The sequence below is a fragment of the Pagrus major genome, chromosome 14 (genome assembly GCF_040436345.1).
Source record: "Pagrus major chromosome 14, Pma_NU_1.0".
In the NCBI taxonomy this organism is placed as follows: domain Eukaryota; kingdom Metazoa; phylum Chordata; class Actinopteri; order Spariformes; family Sparidae; genus Pagrus; species Pagrus major.
In genome coordinates this window covers 3676775-3699050 of record NC_133228.1, presented here as the reverse complement: position 1 = coordinate 3699050, position 22276 = coordinate 3676775, and the positions used below count along the sequence as shown (strand labels likewise).

General features: G+C 40.4%; 1 protein-coding gene across 1 annotated transcript in view; it reads right to left on the bottom strand.

Moving 5' to 3' along the window:
- The window catches only part of large1 (LARGE xylosyl- and glucuronyltransferase 1), a 122767-nt gene that overhangs the window by 21400 nt on the left and 79091 nt on the right, over window positions 1-22276 (bottom strand). The window contains exons 7-10 of the mRNA XM_073480937.1: window positions 21193-21297; window positions 17974-18086; window positions 10063-10188; window positions 5666-5821 (exon numbers count right to left, since the gene is read on the bottom strand). Coding sequence (XP_073337038.1) covers window positions 5666-5821; window positions 10063-10188; window positions 17974-18086; window positions 21193-21297 — 500 coding nt within the window. The remainder of the gene's footprint in view (window positions 1-5665; window positions 5822-10062; window positions 10189-17973; window positions 18087-21192; window positions 21298-22276) is intronic.

Here is a 22276-nt window from a genome sequence, read left to right as displayed (position 1 = left end):
CTATCCTGGCGAATACTGACCCAAAGCTCTCATTTGCCTGTTATCTTCTTGTGCACTGATTTGCTTAGCTGAACAATCAATCAGAAGGAAACCTCTCATCTACAGGCTCCGCCGCCAATTCTACATGCCCAGTTGACAAGCCGTTGACAAGGGCCGACTTGTGCCAATGGAGTGGAAACACGCACAGAAACTAGGGCCACAAATGCTCACTGTCTGCTCAACATCAGTGTGCCAGGGCCCCCAGGGAACTTTTATCATCAAGGTTAAAAGAAAAGCAGTTTGGTTAAGATAAGAAACAATTGTCCTCATGGTAAAAAAAGAAGCTTTTGGTAGGAAACGACAAACACATCATGGACTCCAGTGTCAAATCAATCCATCCCAAGAATCACACATTATACATGACTCATATTGCCACTAGAGGTCAAAAGTAAACGTGCATTAGGAGAGAACATGTGTACTGAATCATTAGGGTGGTTATGCTGGAGCAGCATGGGTTACGTTTTGAGGGCTTTTCTGTGTGACACTGCTTACCACAGATTCAGCACTTTAAACCTACATAAGTCAATATAGCACCAAGCTGCAAATAAAATGCAGTTTTAAATGAATTCTTCCTGATTAGCTCTTGTCAACCTTCTGATGAGATGTCATGATACAGTGATTTGCAGGATTTGCTGAGCACAAAGCCTTCTGCACAATGTGTGCACATTATAAACTGATGTGTTCATAGCAGACATCAACCAAAGTGTGAATGGATATTGGCCTCCTTAGGTTTATGTAATTAAAGTGAAGATGAGCTCCACACAGCCATTTTGCTTTAAGGAACAGCACAAAGACATTGCTGAAGGGCTGTCAGCACATGACTTTGTGTGTGGCGATGCTCGGCTTCGAACTATGTGATTAGTGGAGCTGCACTGAGTGACTGGGCTGCAGTGGCCCTGTGGCCCTGAAGGAGCCCAGTCTGCAATGTGCTGCTGAAGCCAATCCCTCAGTGACTTCATTAGTCTAATCATCACTTTAATGGGATTTAAATCGCTGCTCAAACTCTGAAAAATTGAGTGAGCAAACTATTTCCTGAGTTAAGGACACATTAGAATTGAGTGTTGGCAAAAAAGGCTCTGGCACACCATGATGGAAAAGTTTAATGTGATTAACTGACCACAGAGCTGACACTTAAATCATTTTGTGGTCCCATAGTGGCCAGTCCTGTAAAAAAAACTCATGACCATGGTGACCTTCAGTAGATGTGAAGCATTAACGGCCTGAATGCTAAAACACTAACAGAGTGTCTATATAGTATGCTGGACACCTGCAGGATATGTCAAGACCTCAGTAAGCTTCAAACAAACCAAACATACAACATGTGGTCCAACAAAGTCTAAAGTCAAAGTGTTTCCACCTGTTCGGAGTGGACACACTGGAAGGCAGCTGTCATAGCCTTCCCCCAGCTGCGTCCTACCCAATCTCTCTCTCTCTCTCTCTCTCTCTCTCTCTCGATCATGTGATTTTTTTGTGTCTTTGCTGTCTTGACACAATAAATTATATAAATGAGGATAATGTTTCACACTTTCGGACACTCTCTCCTCAGAGAAATTTAATGGTTTTCCTCTCAGTTGTACAAAGGACTGAGTATTAACATCCACCTTAATGTGGATATATTTATACCAACCCTAACTTTACACCAGATGCAAGATGCCAGAGGTGCATATACACTTTCAAAGCATCCAGCTGTTCAGTCCACACCAGTTGTGAATGACCAGGCTGTCCTCAGAAACAGCTGTTCTTTCAGCAGCACGGCTTGTAAGGAGTTGAAAGAACAGTAGCCAGACAAACAGTCTTCATCAGGCTGACAGATACAGACAAAAAATATTTTCAAGCAGGCTCACTGAGGACTATACTGGAAGAAATATAATTAGTGTGAATGCTGGAGCACTATCACCAATTAAATATCACTAATGAATTATTAGTTAATTATCACTAGTAACTATTATTACCAATTATTGTTCTTCTGGAATTGAATCTATGTCTTTATTATTCCCTCTTCCATATGTTTTTTGGCTCGCTACTCCTTCCGCATCTTTTGGGCTACAGAAACCGTTCAACTACCAAAACGTTCAGCTCGATGAGAAGATAATGGCTAAGACTTTTGGTATTTATATATTTAGCTTTTTCTGCAAATTTTTGCCCATTCATTCTTGGGGAGAAATCTTCAAATCCTTTTCAAACCCACCCCACTTTCAACCTCTCCTGCTTCTTGATAGATTTACCTACAGACACTATTCCAACTTGAAAGCAGTAAAAGACTTGTAAATATAGTATATAAGTATAGTAAATATTTTTCGTATATTCAGCTTTTTCAAATCTTTTATAGTTTTAAATGATGACAGTTTTAGTTTAATGGTCTTTTGAGCTCTTCTTCTGCTTTATAATGGGTGTGTATTGCGCTTGTTAAGGTCAGTGAGAGCACCTATGATGCTGTGCACACTGAACTCTTCTATTTTCAGCTTTTTTTTTTGCTTTTTGCTCTGTAAATTCCACCGTTTTCATCTCTCATACACAAATAAAACTGTAAAATGTAGGAAATCTCTGTCTTTCAGCCGATGGGCTGATTTCAAGATTGGGCTTAAACTTTTGGCTGTATGGGCTCTCAAGTGACAAGTACTCCAGCCAACTCCCTCATAAGAGCCAATGTTAATTTTGAGCCTAAATTTCTGTAGGCCAGCAGACAGAAGCAGTTTTGTAAATCACTGTAATTTGCTCATTTTTGACTCTACAACAATAAAATAGGCATCTACTTGTCCAGCTACGTGTCCTCTCACTCAGAGTGTTTTAAGCTTTCTCCTCATTTTTCCCTCCTGGACACACAAACTAAAGCTTTACACTGATCCTCCAATCAGAGTGTTCCTCTGTTCTGATTGGTGGACTGATGTTAAGCTCTTCCTTTTGAGTTTAAGTGTTAATAAATTCAAACCTTGATCTGTTTCAGGTTTAAACTCTCTCTCTCTCTCTCTCTCTCTCTCTCTCTCTCTCTCTCTCTCTCTCTCTCTCTCTCTATCTTTCTGTCTGTCTCTGTCACTCTCTCACAAAACAAACTCCTCCACTTTGTACTACTACTAGTTCTACTACTACTTGTACTACTATTACTTGTATTACTACTACTACTTTAACTACAGCTACTACTTTAACTACTACTACTACTACTACTTGTATTACTACTACTACTACTACTTTAACTACTACTACTGTACTTGTACTTTTACTATCCCTACTTCTACTGCTAGAACTAATAATACTGAGTGACGGGTGACATACTGTGAGCTGGGTGGTGCTTGGTTTTGCCTCGTGGTCCGTATTGTAACAGAAAACAGTGAAGCAGCCAGCTGGTAATGTTAATGTTTCTTTTTAGAAGAGAGATAGACAATGAACAAGATTGTGGTTCAGATTTGATCAGCAATTGGCTCTTTCTCTACAAACTTTTACTTCTTTATGCAACCCCGTAGAAGCACAGCAGAAAATATAAAACTAAAATTTATTTAAGACTTACTTAAATAAAAAGCAGGTGGGCCCATATAATTATGTGTGCTACATAAACATTTCACTGATACAAAAACTTTAAAAAACACTGGCAGTGTGGAATGTCCAGAAGCAACTGTATTCAGCAACAGAGCTTTCCTGAGTAAATACATGTGAAAATGCCATCATCAAGTGCAGACAAAGAAAATGTGAGGGTGTAAGCAGTACTACTGCCATGCTCGAGCACTTGAAGCGGAAGCATCCCGGGGCGGCTGGATTCACATTGGATCCAGTAGTTGGTGTGGGCGGTATGTGAGTGTCTCTCCATGGTCCGTGTGTGTGACGTGTTGGGAACCCCCGCAGATCAGTTTGCCGAGAGACAAAGCTGCTGTGTTGTTATGCTACTGGCATGCTGGTTAAAATAACAGTAAGCAACCAGGATGAGGCAGATCATTACTGTGCTTTTAAATGGGGACAAGACCGAACCGAAATGAAAGTGAAACTACATGGAGAAATGTCTGTTGTGTTCCCTCTGTAGTATTTATCCATGCTAAATAACATGCCCTGCTACTGACCCGTTCTACTCTGTTTATGATCACTGGTGATGCCTCTGCCACAGGGTTAAACATGCTGGTAACTTGTTACTACTACTACTTTTTGTCCCCACCCATGGGGAATAATGCCCTGCAGTGCATACGTTGTCATATGTGTTTGTTGAAAATTGAAGATTGAATAAAATATTGAAATATAAACAACAAGTTTTAAAATGTTATTTTGGGGAAATTCGTTGTTATATTAATCGAGTAATAAAAAATATAAAAGTTAGATTAATTGTAAAAATAACCAATAGATTAATCGATAAAAAAAATCATCGTTAGATATGTATGTCTCACCAGATAATGACAACGCCTGTAGTTCAGGAGGTAAAGAAGGTTGTCCAGTAATTGGACGGTCAATGGTTCGATTCCTGGCTGCATGTTGAAGTGCAAGATGCTGAACCCCAAATTGCTCCTGATGAGCAGTTGGCACCTTGCATGGTAGCCTCTGCCATCAGTGTGTGAATGGGTGAATGTGACAGGTGTTGTAAAGTGCTTGGAGTGGGCAGTAGATTTGAAAAGCTCTATAGAAATGCAAGTCCATTTACCATAAGACAAACTTTACTGTTTGTTGTCAAAGCCATACTGTAGCTTTAGAATTTCAGTGTAGACTTGACACTACGAGGTCCTGCCTGAGAGAGATCAGGTAACTGTTTAATGTACCCTGTTTGACTATGTGTTTAGTCTCTCAGGCAGATTGTGATGGACAGAGTGGATCAGCAGGGTCTGTAGTTTACCTCAGTAACTCCTCCCTTCAACATGTTCCTCCCACCAAGATGGAAATAAGGCATCACACTCCAGCTAACAGAGGAGGTCTGTGTTCCCATGTGGACTCTACATTACTACACTTGTTTTGTACAGTTTAGTTGCTCTGCCATAAAGACAATGGTACAGTTCTATAATATACCGTATACCAGTCAGCAATGCATACAGGAACAGTTCAAAACTTCATACATCAAGGGTGATATGGCTAGACTGGGTCGGCTCATGTTTGGAACAAATGTCATTTCTAGTTGGCTGTACAAGAACTGATGACAGTTCTCTCTTCAGGACACCTTCTACATCTGAATGGACACACCACTCACACACACCAAAACCTTTATTTTGATAAACTGGGTTGATGGAAACATCACAGATTCAATCTTTATCTTGTATCTATGAGGCCTAGTATAAATACAGTAGTTACGGAGGCTGGAGAGATTCATGAGGCTGTGAACATTTGCCATAATTTGCTGACTGGTTTAGCTACCAGCAGCCAAACTCATGTAAAGCTTATTTTGGTATACAGAAATTTTACTGATTTAGAAGTCAATGTAATGTTTCTTTTTGTTTCCTTAAGGGCATAAAGCTTACTCTTTGCCATGATTCCCAAACTAAAAAAGTGCTGCTTTGACTGCAGAAACTGAACATTGTCAAATATCCAGCCAACAGGAAGGTGTAAACAGAGAGTAAAAGGACTTCTGACCTGCTGCAGTCGACTAAACACTACTTTTCCATGCCCCTTCATATCTGAAGCAGTCAGAAGGCACAACCAGAAATACAGAGGCAGTTCCACCTACGTTCTCACTGTTGTGGTCGGCCTCGCTGGGGCAGCCAAACAGTTCTCGCCGCAGCAGGTTGCCATCGTACTCCAGAAAGGTTAGATAGAGATTCCGAAAAAACTCCACATGCTTGTTCTTCACTCGCAGCTTCTTCGGAGAATTCCAGTGGATCACCTGAGAGGAGAAGAGTAAAAACAAGTTAGCAGTGTACTGTTGTGTTTGAATTCTCAGATCATTCTGTGGTAATGCACAGCCAAAAGTCTTTTTCCGCTTGAGAGGAAAGCATTTCAAACATTACCTAGCCAGAAGTTGTATTTATCAAGCACTTCACATTTTCTTTTAGTATTTACACTTACAGATTACCTCTAGAAATACTTCTACAACCACCTGCAGTAAGAAGTAAGAGATCAGTGATCGTATGCTTACTTCACTGATGCACAATCACTCCTACACTTTATTAACGTCTACATTATTTATTTTGTATTTTAGGTACTTTTACAATCTATACATAAAAAGTGTGTTCAATTTAAAAATGGTCATCTCCTTATGGGCGCATGCCCGAGCAAACTCTCTCAATTGTAAACTGCAGCCCAGCTGCTCAGAGCTGGCCAACTCTGGAGAAGAGAGTCGGGTGCAGAGCCAGACCTTCTGGAGGAATAAACACCTGGAGTCACATCAGATTCTGCTCTGACCAGCAGAGAGCAGGTTTTTGGGATTCAAAAGCTGACCTATCTTCAATTTATCAACCTGACTGCAGTAATGATCTGTGGAGGTGACTTCCATTGTCTGGTGTTTATGTTCTGTGATGCTGAATGCCGACTTGAACCAAAAGGTAAATTTCCTTTATGTTATGAAGATACAGAGGACAGGGGAAAAAGAAAAGAGAGAACCAGAGTCTCTAGTGAGTGCTGAGGTCAGTGAGAGGTTGAGCTGAAATCAAACACACAGGCTGTGTTCAAAATCACATACTAACATACTGCCTACTAAATGAACATTTAAGTATGTTATTACCAGCAGCCTGTTCACACTGAAGGATGCTGAAGCAGTACATCTTCTCTGCATCACACAGCTAAACTGATCACATTACCTTCTGTTCCATACATCCTTGTGCCAGTGACCGCTGAATTAACACTGTTCATCACAAATATAAATCAATATTATGTCTGCCACTCAAAGCAGCCTAATATTTTCCAGTATTATTTAAAGGAAAACTAGAGATAAAGGTTACAAGAGATGTGGTAAAGGCTGTTTGATTTTTAAGTATTAAGTATTGAGGTGAAATAACTATTACGATCAAAGATGGACAGAGTTAGAGGAGGAAGATGAGAAGGAAGAGGAAGAGGAGGAGGAGGAGGCAGAGGAAGAGGAGGGGGAAGAGGAGGAGGAGGAAGAGGAGGAGGAGGAGAAGGAAGAGGAGGAGGAGGCAGAGGAAGAGGAGGAGGAGGAGGAAGAAGAGGAGGAGGAAGAGGAGGAGGAGGAGGAAGAGGAGGAGTTTTTGTGTCTCTGGCTCTGTAGGTCATCTTAGAAAGTTTACCTAAAGCAGTGCTAACTTTACCAATGGAAAACAAACAGAGCAGTTATGATGCAGTACAGAGAAGCATTGCTGAGGTCTTCTGCTGTGCTGACGTCAGCAGCGGTCTGTGCGACTGTGGGAAAGAGAGGTCTGTGAGCCGACATGTGAGGCAGTTAGCTGGCTGCCTATGCCATCTACTCCTGCAGACACTTATGGAGCTACTCAACTCCAGAAACCAGTGCCGGCCCAAGCCTTTTGGGGGCCCTAAGCAGAATTTGATTTGGGGCCCCGCTCCCACCACCGCGAAATCACCTGTGCTTGACAATTATTGACACAAATGTCAAACTATAATGTTACATTATAAATTGTATTAATACAGTGACGGATTATGAACTACTGTCCCCCTGGGCACAGATGCATAAGGACCCCCCCCCCACCTTATTTGTATGAAAGTGGGTGCAAATGGGGGAAGGGGGTTCTGGGGGTCCTCCCCCAGAAAATTCTGAATTTGGTAGATGGGATTTCCTGTATTCTGGTGCATTTTTGGGATGGCCAGCTGGAGAAGGGCAATACCTAAATTCGTTCAGATTCATAGCCTTTTGCTTTTTGACTTATTGAGGTAGTTACTTCACGCAAGGACTTGGGCTTCAGGGCCCCTTGACCTCTTGGGCCCGGTAGGCTCATTCAGTAATCCATCCTTGCTCACATGCCACAAATGTTTTGGGGCTCCTGGCCCTCTAGACCGCTGGCCCCCTGGGCTTGGTAGACCCCTGTATTAATATCGTTGTTATTTACACCAAACCAGTCACCTTTTAACCTTAGAGCAGGGGTATTCAACTAAAATTCAAATAGGTCCAGTTAGAGAAAATTTCCTCAAACAAAGGTCCGGAACATCATAATGTCTAAATTGCATTATGATTTAGTGTGGTATATATTGAAGTAGCCTAGTAGTTGTATCAACGTCTGCATGTAATCAACAACTGACTGTCAAATCAAATAAAGAAAGAACATTTCAAAAACATTTCGACAATATTTATTGTCACTTAACATCTCTTTAAGGAAAAGAAGGGCTGCATTTAAAAATAAAAGTTAAAATAAATAAAATAGCTTTTTAAAAAATTTTGCATCTTAAAATAAAGTACTTAATTTTTGAAAAATAAAATTTCTGTTTCCCCTCAAGTAAGGTTTCAGCTACTGCACTCATGCACTCCTTGACAACCCCTTCATCAGTAAATGGCTTTTTGTATTGACCCAAAATCCAAGCGACTCTGAGGGAACATTCATTAGCACGCTGTTGGGCAGTGAATGAATGGGTAACGTGGGATAAAGTCTAGAAAAGCTGCGCCGGCCAAAATAGAAGCGCCCCGTCAAAATTTTAAATACTTTATTGACTATAGGTCCAGGTCCGTATAGGAAGGTGTCTGGGTCCGGACTCGGACCGCGGTCCGCCTGTTAGTGGCCTATCCCGTAGAGGGTACTAAAATCACAAATGTATTATTTTAAATTATTATTATTTTTTTTGTTTTTCTCGATTAGTATTAGATCGATTAGTTCTCGATCATAGTGTGTGCTGCTGCTTGCTACCTTACGACTAATGCAAAATTATCTGGCATTTTGGGGTGAATAAACTTTTGCGTGAGTAATACAAATAAACAAAAATGTTCCCATGGTCAAACTCGTGCTAGTTATGCAAGGAAATTTTTTTTTACTGGTAGTGAACACATAATTAAACAACCACCACTGCTGATGAAAATCTGACATCATCAGGCAGAAATGAAGACTGTTATAGCGACAGGCAACCAAATGAAACGCATTACCTTGAGGAAACTTGTGGATTTCTCTGGTTTTGAATGTTGTTGGAAAACGCTGACTACTTACACCTCAGCTGCCACTGTAACTTCTCTCAGTACTTCAGTACACAGCAGCCATTACTCATCAAAACACATTTCATGCTGTATAGACTCAGTTTTGAAACCTTTCAAATGTTTCAACTGCAGTTTTCATCAGAAGACAAAACATTTTCTTCATAAAATTTTATAGTTTTATGTAAAAAGATTTTGTGTTTCAAGGCAGCCCTTAATAGCAGAAATGGTTTGTGTCAGCTTTCATTTAGAATTTGTTGGAGGAAGTGTTCGACAGGCCGCTCCACCACAGGTTCAGCTTGAAGAGAGCTGAAACAAACTGCTGAAAATAACTGCTGCTCTGCTTCTTATAATAAGCTTCCCACTGACTGACAGACATCTGGGGCTGTATCTTGTGTTTACTGTGCTCTAGGATCATTCTTTTTCTGCATTAAATGTGAATGTGTCTGCAACAATAATTTATAACATTTGGCTGCTGGTTTGCTCTAACTGTCAGACATGTCTGCAGCATCAGGGATCATCCATACATAACCACTTTGCTGTTAATATTTTCATATCAACTCATTTGAAAGGCATCCTAATGTATGCTTGGAGCTATAATATAAAATGAGACACTGATGAAGCCATTAAAAAAACACCTACAGGCATTATCACACATTATTGGTCTTGGAGCTTTGAGGTGTAAAAAGACCAAACCAAATCAAATCCTCGTTGGAAAACAGCTGAAGTAAGAAATTTGTGTTATCTGATAAATGAACACAAAGCCTACTCAACAATATCTTTTGAAGTTCTACATTCTGTATGTCTACACATATGTCATAGGCTTAGACAGCACTGCACATCTCCTTCAACCTAGAAAAGACAATGCTATTTCAAGGTTAACAATCTGTTATGGTCTTAGCCTGCATCAAGTAAAATCAAATATCTTTCACGTCCAGCGTGGAGTTGGCCTGAGACTCCTGATTAATGCAGGTCACGTCTTGTGTGTCTGAAGTAACTGTGAAGTGAGTGTGAGCACAGTGGGGACAGCAGGATCTCACCTTCAGGTCCGACACGTCTTTGTAGCACTTCTCAGAACGGGTGTGGTCAGACAGCTGGACGTTCCAGAAACAGGGCAGCTGGTGAACCAGGAACGGGTTCTGTTTGATCACAGCGTTGAAGATGTCCTGCACACACACACACACACACACACAATGAGCCTTATGCTTTTCCTTATGTTTCATCATCTAAAGGCCAGCACCACGCAGTCTTATCTGACCCTGCCACCTGTTTATTCAAGGACCACACACAGCTGTATTAAATCTTGCCCTCCTTATTGCATCGATCTTAAAGTAAACACCAGTTTAACAAGCACAGTAAAACAATGCATTAAAACAGCACATTTTTAACCAAAATACCTAAACACGTAGAGCATTTTTAAAATTTGCATCTGGGTGAATGTAAACAGCAACAACAAGATGGTGATGATAAGGTAATCACTGACAGAGCCGGCCCTTGGCATAGGCAGTATAGGCGAATGCTAAGGGCGCCGTCATCCACGGGGGGCGCCGCAAACGGGGGAAAAAAACCAAACTATTTTTTACCAGTGCTATTACTACTATTATTTCGAAATATTATATAAGCCCACAGCAACATAACTTCATAGCAAAGCCTATTAAATAATGGAGAGGCCTTTCTTCTGGGTTCCTGGCTCGTTGCACTGTGCCCCTCTGTGAGGGTGGGGGCGGGGTCGAGAGGCGAGTTGCCTGAATCTGACCGGACCGTGACCCAAGACAGACGTTTATTGATACTGTAGCGGAAACACAGTATCCAAATGATTGAAACCATCCGGCGCCCAGGGAAGGAAAAGAATGAAAGAAGAGGAAGAAACACGTGAAAAAGAAAGAGGTACAGTAACGTCAATGTGATGAAGCAAATGAAATGAATAGTTTAATGCATCGTAGTTACCGTTGTTGGAGCAGAGTGTTAACTTGCTAGCTTACTTCGGACGATAGTAGCATTGTTTAAATAGCTGAGTCGACGTAAGTTAATGTTACTCCACCTTAAATTCATCAGGGACATTTGGAAAGTTAACGTCACCTGTTCAGGTGTTATTTTAACCTGTTGGCTGTGTTTTCCTGCTTGTATGTCAGTTAAAATGCTCTGAGTTTTCCATCCACTTTATAAGTAATAGGGCAGTTGTAAGCCTTTGGTTTATTGTGTCACAGTTTATGTTTGTTAAAGTTTACATCAGTGTTAAAGTGCAGTTAAAGTGTATTACTGTTAATACTCCATACCTTAGCTTTCCCATATCATTCATACGCTATATATATATATATATATATATATATATATATATATATATATATATATATATATATATATATATATATATATATATATAATAGTTAAAAATGTAACATCCAGTGGTCACATATACTTCTCTTCTCTCTTCAGATGCACTTTAAAATATTGAATACATACATGCAGTTTCTGTGAGTGTATGAAAATTGATTGTGAAATTGACTGCGATGCAAGAGGCGCCAGCTAAAATCTTGGTCAGGGCCGGCACTGATCACTGTCCATCAACTTTGACTGGGTTTGAGCACCAAGCATCAGTGATGTAACCACGGAGTCCACTTCTCCTCAGGCTGTGCTCTGTCAGCTCGGAACAGGGTCCACCTGTCCACTGTAACAGCTTGATCCAGGATGGTGTGGTGGAGACAGGTCTCTGTCAGCACGACAGTCTCTGATTTCACATTGCTCAGTCACATCCATCCATTTAATTTTCCTGCAACCAGACATTAGCCAGGAGCAGCCTTAAATCCAAGATGGATTAGCATGGCTCTTATCTCAACACTCTTCCTCTCCTCCTTGGGGCATTCCAGGTTGGATGGTTGAAAGTTTGGAGGTGATCATCTGCTGCTCTTAATCTAAAACCTGCACTTTCTTCTCAGATGATGATGAATGTATTTCTATCATGGCTAATAAGTGTTTCAGTAATAAAGCTGGAAAAAAAAAATGTGGCAAAATTTGAAGGAGCTAATCCCCACTCCATCTGATAGCGCCACGCAACAACAATGTATATCGCAAGACTTTTAGCTGTTTTAGAGAATGGCATGAGTAGGAGACTGGAGTGTCTGTCTTCACTGATGCAAACACACCAGGTGAGCAACAGTGGATATTTTGGGTACATCCCAATTCCCTTAATTGCATCCCTCAGTTGTGTCATTCCTTTATGTTTTATTCTCTCCAACTGAAGATGCGAGGAGAGATGCAGGAAAAAGGTGTGGGGACAGATGAATGGAAGAAACACGTGTTGTAGAGAAATGAGATGTCCTTTCCTCTGATCTCAATCTGGAGCAACAGACGTCGCCATGTCTGTGATGGTGGCACAGCTGGATCACAGCTGGATCAGCCTTCAGTCAGCTTTAACAGCTTTGTAGCAACTATGGATGACATGCACACATGACATAAGGGTGCACTGTTACCACTGCTTCTCTATGTTTCTCGCTTCCAAACATTTGCACATTTTTTGAAAACCTGCATTATTCTGTAATTATACTGTGTACAGATCAGTTGACCCACAGTGTGTCAATGTACTTGACACTGAATCCACATGAACCATTTTTACTGGTAGCAACAGGTAATGTAATAATTATTTGTGTTTCTACTTCTTGGTATTCTTTTTGTACATTCATTATTTCATAATTCAGGTTAAGATTAGAATGTTTTTGTAGAAATGTTTACGGCTGTAAAACGACAGACTGTCCTCCTCGCTCTATCATACTGTCCACTATATAGATTAAAGGGGAAATAACATGAAGTGAAATTCTTTCTTATAACTGAAGTAAGTTGTTTATGGTTTATGGTTCTTCTATCAGTCAGACCTACCCCTGTATCAACAGCAATCAACAATTTTTTACTAGATGGCGAGTCTGAAAACAAACGGCATCTAAAACTTTTGAGTCTTGGGTTGGTTCCTTCATTCTTCTCTTTCGTTTCGTCAACTTTGGTATGAAACTGCAATTTGATGTGGTACCAGATCAGTCTGATCAACTGCAGCATCCAATTAAACAAACTGATTTCCAGTAAATTAAAGTGACGGCCCAGTAAAAGACTTCAATGAAAAGTGGTCTCTTGCCTTCTGTCTCCTCAGGGTTCCCTCCTCCCTTTGCACTCCAAGCTCCTCAGAGCAGAAATAAGAGAATCGGAATGGCCTTCACGTTGGCGTGCTGGATCAATATCCATGAAAAGAAATATGGGAATTGGTACCCCTCAAATTGTGCGGAGACGATCCTACCAGGGTGAGTTGTTCCAGTTCCAAACAAAAATCAGACAAGTTAAGACATTGCTGTCCACCTTTAACCCATACAGTACATTACATTAGTCTGAACAGGGGATAATTATGTCAATAGGGTGCTCGTTCCACCAATTGGTGGTAGAAGAGTATAGTGGGTGTATAGATTGACCATCTTCCGAACCATTCACTATATGGTGAACAAGAAGCAGTGTCTCGAGGAGGAGCGGAGTATTGTGGGAGAACGTGAGTAGGTGGAAGACCAGCAAGGCTGTTGCATTCTGGATCACCTGCAGAGGTCAGATAGCAAATGCAGGCACACCTGCTGGAGTCTAGGTGCAAGATGCACCAGAACCTGTGGTGCTTAGTTTGAAAGATTGACGTATCACCCTGATGTTGTGGAGAATGAATCTGCAGAAGTGGGTTGTCGCAGCGATGTTGGCAGTGAAGGAAAACATAGATAAAATAGAATATAAATGAGCTGAAAAGTCTGTGTTGAAGGAGAATGGGATGGGCTAATCCTTCACTGACTGAAGGTTTAAATAGAGAAACTAATGAAATTAGATGCACTTTTGTTGTTTCAGTAAATTCCATCTTACACATATAATGATGATGCATTATTTAACATTTTTTCTCAATTTTAAGACACGTTAATAATTTGACAGGCCTTAATTTTGTATGTTTTAGTATAACAACATTCAGTTTTCCTTTTGCTTTACAATTAGACACATTTCCCAAAACTCCTGACAGATTTGTTATCTTTCTGAACTTTGGGATCTTTACTAGAATTAATTTTTTTTTAAATGTTTTTTTAATTATATATAGAGCTGAACACTATCAAACTGCTTTGAGGAAATGTACTCTGGTCTGAGAGACTATCTTGACTTTGAGATGGTTGTGGGTTCACAAGACAAGAGTCTCAGTGACAGACTCCGGTTTCCTAATGGGCCACATAAAAACTCCATAGCCACATAATGAATGCTGCGATAAAAAGGGCTGACAGTCGATTGGAGCTCATACAGCAGACGGCAGATGGAATGTTCAAACGATTTCCAAAGCCCCATTCATTTTCCAAACTGCATACCTTGCGGGACTTTACTTAATGAAGGTTTAATTAAAATCTCATAAACGCACCTCTCATCTAGATGAGCTCTGAATAGCTCCAAGATAATGGAAAGACCCTTCGCCAAGGTCTCAGTGTCTGCCCTGACAATGGCAGATATAGAACACTGCATGGCTTAAGATAACACCTGTTTTTGACCTTCAGTATACATAAAGAAGGGGCCATATCTGACAGCAAACCTATGCATTGCATTTTATTTTCCTTGTTCTATCAATAGGCTAGTAGAAATGCAACTTTAGCACACCACCGCTGCTGAATTACATTTTTTGTTTGAGGAGAGGAGAGGAGAGGAGAGGAGAGGAGAGAGGAGAGGAGAGGAGAGGAGAGGAGAGGAGAGGAGAGGAGAGGAGAGGAGAGGAGAGGAGAGGAGAGGAGAGAGGAGAGGAGCATATAAGCGGAAAAGTGAGGACGCATCATTTTGTGCTGTCACACACTTGTCAGTAAAGTATAGAAACAGAGGACTCCGTCTTATATTTAGAAACTAAAGTTGTATTTTTCTAACTACTGACGCTTCATATCCAGACCAATTCACACACATGAGTAAAGCATTAAGCATATAAACGAGGAACTTTATGGTTACCTGAATATGTCAGCTAAACTATTTTAATAATAGGCATTGGGTAGATGTCAACACTAAAGCAGGCAATGGTTAACATGGATTCAAGATAATCATCCTCGCAGGAGGAAAAAAACTTAACAAGTCTCTCACAGTAACGTCACAGCAAACACAGTCATGTGTCGGGAAAATGTGAGTAAACACTAATCTGTGAAATGAACATTTGGTTGATTTATGTTGATAACAGGACAGCAGGTATTACACATGAACCCGCTGTTTTTGCTTCAACCTGGAGGCCGGCCTACTGTGTGTGACGGGCACTGTGACGCAACAGCTGTCAATCAACGACAGCTGACAGATTCCCTCAGAGATATAAATGATTATTTAGACAGGATTCATAAAACATCGTCATAAACATCAGTTATTTTATCACTGAAATGTTGTTAAATTCAAATAAATTAGCACTGTTTGATAATACAACACGCTGGTGTGTCACACGTTCTAGAAAAAGGAGAGTTAAGAATGAATAATTTAAAAATAACTGACGGCTAGCTAGCCACACCCAGTGGATGTAAACAGTCACTTAGTGGGTGATAGGGGTCACACATAAAATAATTACTTGTTTGTCAAATCACATAGGCGTAAGACACGACCTCCTATCCTATCCTGGGAAAATGATGGTTTGCCCCTCCAGTATATCACTGTAAACACAACTAGCAGTGTTTGCAGGAGCAGTGTAGTGTTTCTGAGCTGGCAGGGTGACACAGTGTTTGTTTTTCTTTCAGCACTACATTTGGTGTCCCCTTCAGGAATTGCTCATGTAATTGTCCCCTCTATAGCTGATTTTGCCTCTGCATGTTTGAATTGTCAGATAACGCTGAACTATAACCATATCTTAATCATTATTAATTTGCAAAAACAATGATCTTTTCCTAAGTTTAACTTTGATGCGATTCCAAAAAAGTTGCGTCTCTGTGTAAAACATCTATATAACAGAATGTGATCATTTGGTAATCCTTTTTGAGAAATACTGAACTGAAAACAGCAGTTGGGACAGGGGAAACAAAAGACGCTCCAAAACACCTGTTTGGAACATTCCACAGGTAAACAGGCTCATTGGTAGCAGGCGACATGATTGGGTAAATGGGCATCCTAGAAAGACTCGGTCATTTACAAGCAAGGATGGGGCGAGGTTCAAACACATCATTGTTTAAAGGTTACCCACCTGGGTTATACGTGTCTGTCTGTGTCAGACGCTTCATCACAGGTTAGTAAAAGATGTTACTTTGTAAATTGCACAAATACTTAACTTTTTACTGTTAAAAATATGGCCCTACCATAAAAAACCTGCCTTTAGAATTAAGTTTGGTTCATTGGTCTGTCTGCTCAAAAGACTGCCATGAGCATTCTTAGTGATTCAAATAAATTGAGCTGACCTACATTTTAATACAGAATCTTGTAAACAGAATAAGTCAAGTAGGAGGTGGGACTAAAACCGACCTGTTTTCTACCTCTCTAAACTCACAGTAAAAGGTTGTGTGATAAGTCCTGCTATCAAAATGGAGATAGCGGGTCAGTTTCCCTGGAGCCATGTTATTAGTTTACAGTATCATCAGACTGGACAGAATACCAGAACATTAACAAAAAAAAGTGATAGATGTCAGAAATGGATTACCTGGAGATTCAAAAGGTAGTTGTATATGACAGGTTTGTCCACTTTAATAGAGACAGACTAAAAAGGACAACCTCTATATCTTTCATTTTTTATACAACGACGCTGATCAGCTTCGGCATAACAGAAAACTGCCTGACAGGCCACAGGATCAGGGGCTGGCTTAGAACTGGATCGTCCCCGGGGCTGCACACTGGCTGCCCCCTGCTCCTAATCCTTTATATTTCATTTATATATCCTATTCTAATGCAGGGAACACATTTCCCAACGGAGAGTCCAACAAGCATTAAAATGTAAAATGCAATGTCCCATTAGAATAAAGCTTGCAGACCAACAGCTCACACATTATGACTTATTATGACTTTTGAGCTGTTATTATCATTAAACAGTCACAGTTTGGTTAGTCGTAGGCACATAAAGTGCTTGGTTAGGTTTAGTAAAAGATCATACTTTGGGTTAAAATAACTAGTTCAGCCTCATAACTTAGGTGATGTAAGTGTACGTCACTCATGTAACATTCTACATACGTCATGTCACTTATGTTTAATAAGTTATGTCATTTATGTATGGTAACTTACTTATGTAACATAAGCTAAAAACAAATCACTCTTGACTCTTGGTCACAAACAGGATGTGTCAACTAACCTGACCCCCCTACCTGGACTTTTTTCCCTTTGTATGCTACTGCACTAGAGGGGCTCTTCAAGAAGTGTTGCTAAAGGGGTCCCTTCAACATCAAACTAAAGTGAGAATGGACTGGAAAGTCAGTAAAGTACACATCATATGCTTTAAGAGGCCCACACCTTTCAGTTGGGGGGCACCTTCTGACAATTAAGCTAGCATACTCACTTTTATACAGTGATTGTTCAGGTGTGTGGAGGTGAGAAAGTATGTAGGTTTGAAATGGTCTCTTTACTGTTCTTCATGCAACTACCTCTGTCAAGATTTCATGTGTACAAGCAAGTGCAACACAATGAGTTCGACAACACAGACCAATCAGACGTATTCAAAAGAGATCAGGGAGGTAGTGGAACAGAGGGCGCCTTTCGATGTAAATGGATGATATATTCTACCAAGTAGCCTGTTTGAAGCATACAGAATCCTTTACTGTAGCTTAGTTTAACAACAACAATTCAGGTAGCTGTGACAGAGAGCAGAAGGGCTCCACAGTTGATATTACTAGTCTAGTCTAAAATGTATTTGTGATTTGCCCGTGTGAAACTGCAAATTCTACCAACTGGTGGCGAGATGGCATGTCTAAGGTGGGAAGATGTGTGTGTGTGTGTGTGTGTGTGTGTGTGTGTGTGTGTGTGTTAGTTACCTGGTCTGCCAGGGAGGTGGACAGCATGCTCATTAGTTCCCTCTCTGCAGTCAACCTCCACATTTGCTCCCATCTTAGCTTCCGTAGACGATCCAGGAGAAGCAAAATCACTCCTGAAGAGCATGCACACATACACACACAGAGAGAGAGAGAGGGAGAGAGATGGTAGCTTTAGAAACAGAGAGATTAGTATCTAGCTGCCTGGAAAAGGTGATAAAGTCCCATCATGAGGTTCTGAATCCCAGCCTTGTGTTTTCTGAGATAAAGCTGTAGACTTTAAGCTGAAGGACAGGCCAGCACTGGATGGAAAAACATATTAAAATCCTCCTGGAAACACAATATCATTCTGAGAAGCCTGTGTGCTTCTTTTCTCTGCTTACTTTCTCCATGAAAAATCAAAAACAACAACAACTTCTTCTCAGTTCCCTGGCTAATAAGAGAAATCTTCCTGGGTGCTGCAAATAAATGCCAATTTTCAGAGGGAGAGACTGGTGAATATTTTCTTTTCCAGATAGGAGCAAACAAACAATCTTTCACACCCCGCTGTGCTCCATCTGTTGCCACGGCCACCGCCACAAAGCCGACCAGCCAGCTCAACTGGAGGTTTTATGTCAAATTGCCCTTCAGTATAAATGCAACACATGCCTTTCTATTCCTGACATCTGGTGTTCAGTCATGCAGACAGGGAGTTTAAGAGCAGAACACCGAACCTTTACAACACAGACGTGTCCAGGTGACTTTTACACTGCTCCAACTGAAACGTGTTGCTGTGAAATTCACAGAGCTGCTGCAGTGGCTCGTGCTGTTTGTTTTAGGTTATAGTCAATAGAACGATTATCCTGCTGCTCCAAACAGAACAGAGAGAGCTATAAGTCTCCTGAAGGAAAAGACCTGCTGGATTTGATAGGGGTGAAAAATATAGGCTGGGGAAAAAATAAGCAGGTGTAATGGAATCCAATCAATTCCACTATCAGCTGCTCCGAGGCTCTGTGAAATTTTCCCCCATACCTTTTTGAAAATATTTTCCATACATCTTAAATGAGCCTAGTGAATGCCTGCATATTGCATCAGTGACTGTGCAAATGCATTTGATTCTTGCAAGGAGAGAGACTGCCTTTCCGCTGCTCACTCTCACTCTGTTTTTCCACTGGCTTTAAAATACTGGAGACATTTTCAGAAGAAAAATAAAATACTTGGACAGTAATCAAATGTTTTCCTATTACAAATCATACATTAAAAATACCTCAGATTGTTTAAAAGGTGTAATTTGCAAGAAATGGCCAGCATTTGAATGTAGTTCCAAAACTGGGGTGCAACCTAACTGTTACCTGCTGCTCACCACACTCTCTGCTGCAGCTGTCTTTGGCTGTAATGACAAGCAGCTGTTAGCAGGGAGCTCAGTTAGCTGTGGAGCTAAGTAGCTCTATTAGCTGACAGAAGTCTGCCCACACCACGACCTTAGATGACAGGGGGGAGTCACCGCGAGCAACTGAGCTCAGCTTGATCAGGCTCAGCAGTCTCTCAGTGAACAACGCTGGTCAGCAGATTGGGACTAAACACAGCCTCTGAGATTGACAGAGGGCAGTTTGAAGACAGGAGATACAATACAGAGGTGATTTACAGCTGGAAATCACCTATTACTCAGACGTATGACTTGAGGACGTGGCGGGCGAGAGAGAGTCAAGCGTCAGCAACAGGTACAAACTGCGTAGAGCCAGCATATTTTCACATCTTTGGTGAGTTTTATTTTGTTGATGTCGAGTTTAAACAAAGTATGTTTAACAATGAGTTAATGAGGCAATTAAGCTTGTCTAAGGTCAGTACAAAAGAGAAACTTGAAGTCAGACATGTATGGTTGTGTTTTTCTGTTATGTAAGGAAAACTGGTGTAAAAATAGTTACTTTCTTGATATTTTGTAAGTTTTTTTATTCACATGCAAACTTTTACATATCCCAGCAAAAACGAGCTGAAACCATTTTAAAATAAAATTCTGGCTAGATCACAGAAGAAGTTGCCAATATGGATAAAACTTTCCATATTGTACTGTAATGTATATATGTAATTTTATAGCAAGCTATATTTATTGAAATATAGTACATTTTCTGAAAAATCAATTGAGAAATTGAAGATTTATACAGCAACCAAACAACGGTCAGTTCTACTCCTTGATTTGTAACATTTCCAAAAATGGCCTCAAATATCGAAGATAGAGCCTCTGCAGTATGAAAACTCTGTTAAAATCTTGTTCTTTAAACGATTAATATTGCTTCATGGTTTTTAATCACAATAATGGCGTATGGAGATCAGATCTCTCCTGCACTCTTGGATTTTTTTTGTGCAATAATCCCATCAACATTCCCCAGCCAATAGAATGGCAGGTGTAGTGTTGACGAATGAAATGATCCCTGAAATACTTGTGGTAGTACTTTGTTCTGTTTTGGGTAGGATCGCTTCTGACTCGTGTAATCCGAACATTTCTAATAATTTCAGAGCATTTAAAAGTCCAATATTAAAAAAAAGATCAATTTAGTAATTTCTAAAATCCAAAACATGTTTTTACCTAATGAAATATTCTGCTTCAATGATGATGATACAGTAAGAACAGCTGATTTCAGCTGAAGTAATGCTTCAGCTGAAATCATCACTGCTCCGCCTGGTGGATAGATGAACCATTACAACTGGTTTCCACACATGGCGCTTAGGTGCGTTAAAATTCGGCCTGAATTACTCTGCAGAAGGAAAACTTGCTTCGGGAACAGAAACAAACAAGAAAATAAGTTTTACTGTATACATTTTAATTATCCTTAAATATGAATTACATGTCAATTGTCAATTAACAACAGCATCTGTATACATTCGCAGGTGAACTCTTTAAAGAAAAAGCTGCTCCGTACGACAACTATGATGGCAGTAAAATGACTGCAGCAGCTGAGAAAGACGCGAATGTAATGCAACCACATCTTGAAAACACTGGAAGTTTCCTCAGATCTTTCTGGAGCTGTCTCGCGGCTGGATAAGTTTCCCTAAAGGAGTGTCCCTAAACAGCACCCAAGTGTTCAGCATGCATACAGGCTTTCTTTGATTATGAATTAACATATTATTTTTCAATATACATACAGGATCAAAGTCTAAAATGAAAGTGTGGTATGCAGCTGGGACGCTGTTTTAAATACAGCCTCACCATGCTAACATGCTAACATGACGTCCCCCTGTACTCACCAGTGTTGAAGCCTCTGCCCAGAGCCGGCCAGGGTCGATGGTTCTTCCACAGGTTGCCTAGGTACCAGTCGCTCTGGTTCTCCACCAGACCCAGAACCTGCTGACCTGAACACAACAAACACAATACTGTTACTGCTTTTTCATATTCACTACATAAACTTATTTTCTCTACAGCTTTCATTTATTTAACCATAATTGACTGTAGAGTTTATTTCATTATCCACTTCTTTGTATTTATTGTTTTTTTAGTTATGTATGTATGTGTCCTGGGGGTTTGCTGAAGTACTGCGGTCGTTTTAAGAAAACAACATTTGAATTTTCTTTCAATGTTGCATATATTTAGTCTGTAATGTTCAAGGCATCACAGAGTTATTTTATAATGAAACAATGTAATTTATTGTAATTAACTGGGCCATTCTGCTCTCACAGTGGCTGGTGATTTTCTTTTTTTTCCCTGAATACTTTCAAACATATTCAACTACCAGAAAAAGAATGAGATGGTCTATCCAGGTTCATTTTATTTAAGAGTTATGTCAAGCCTTGACACTGTATGCATGTGACGTGTCAGCGACAAAATCAGTTTGATTTCATTGTTTCCTAATAGAGTGCCTTAACTGGCTGCGAGCAATACAGCACAATGCGGCACGTCATTTTAAGCCCAGCGCCCTGTTACTATCTTCATCCTGTCACTTGCATTGAAAGTGTGACATGAACGAGGAAAGGCAGATTCATTGAGCTGAAATGAGGAGTCTATACAGTACTGTCTTCTTTTACTACAAAAACCAAATGTGGCAGCAGGCTGGAGGAAGATCACCAGAGAGCTGAAGAAAACACACCATCTCTACTTGTTGGCTATATTGTGTCATTTCCAGTAGAGAAACATCTAAATATCACAGTACAAAATGTGTATTTTCTGTCTTAAAAGTACAAGCATAAGAAGTTACCTATCTTTACTTGAGTGGTTAAGTCTCCAATCTGATCTTCAGTGTACAGCTGATAGCTATGTGGTTTGTTTACATTAACAAAATGCATATTTAACAGATTCAGTGTGGACAACGAGCGTAACGTAATGTTACCAGGAAAA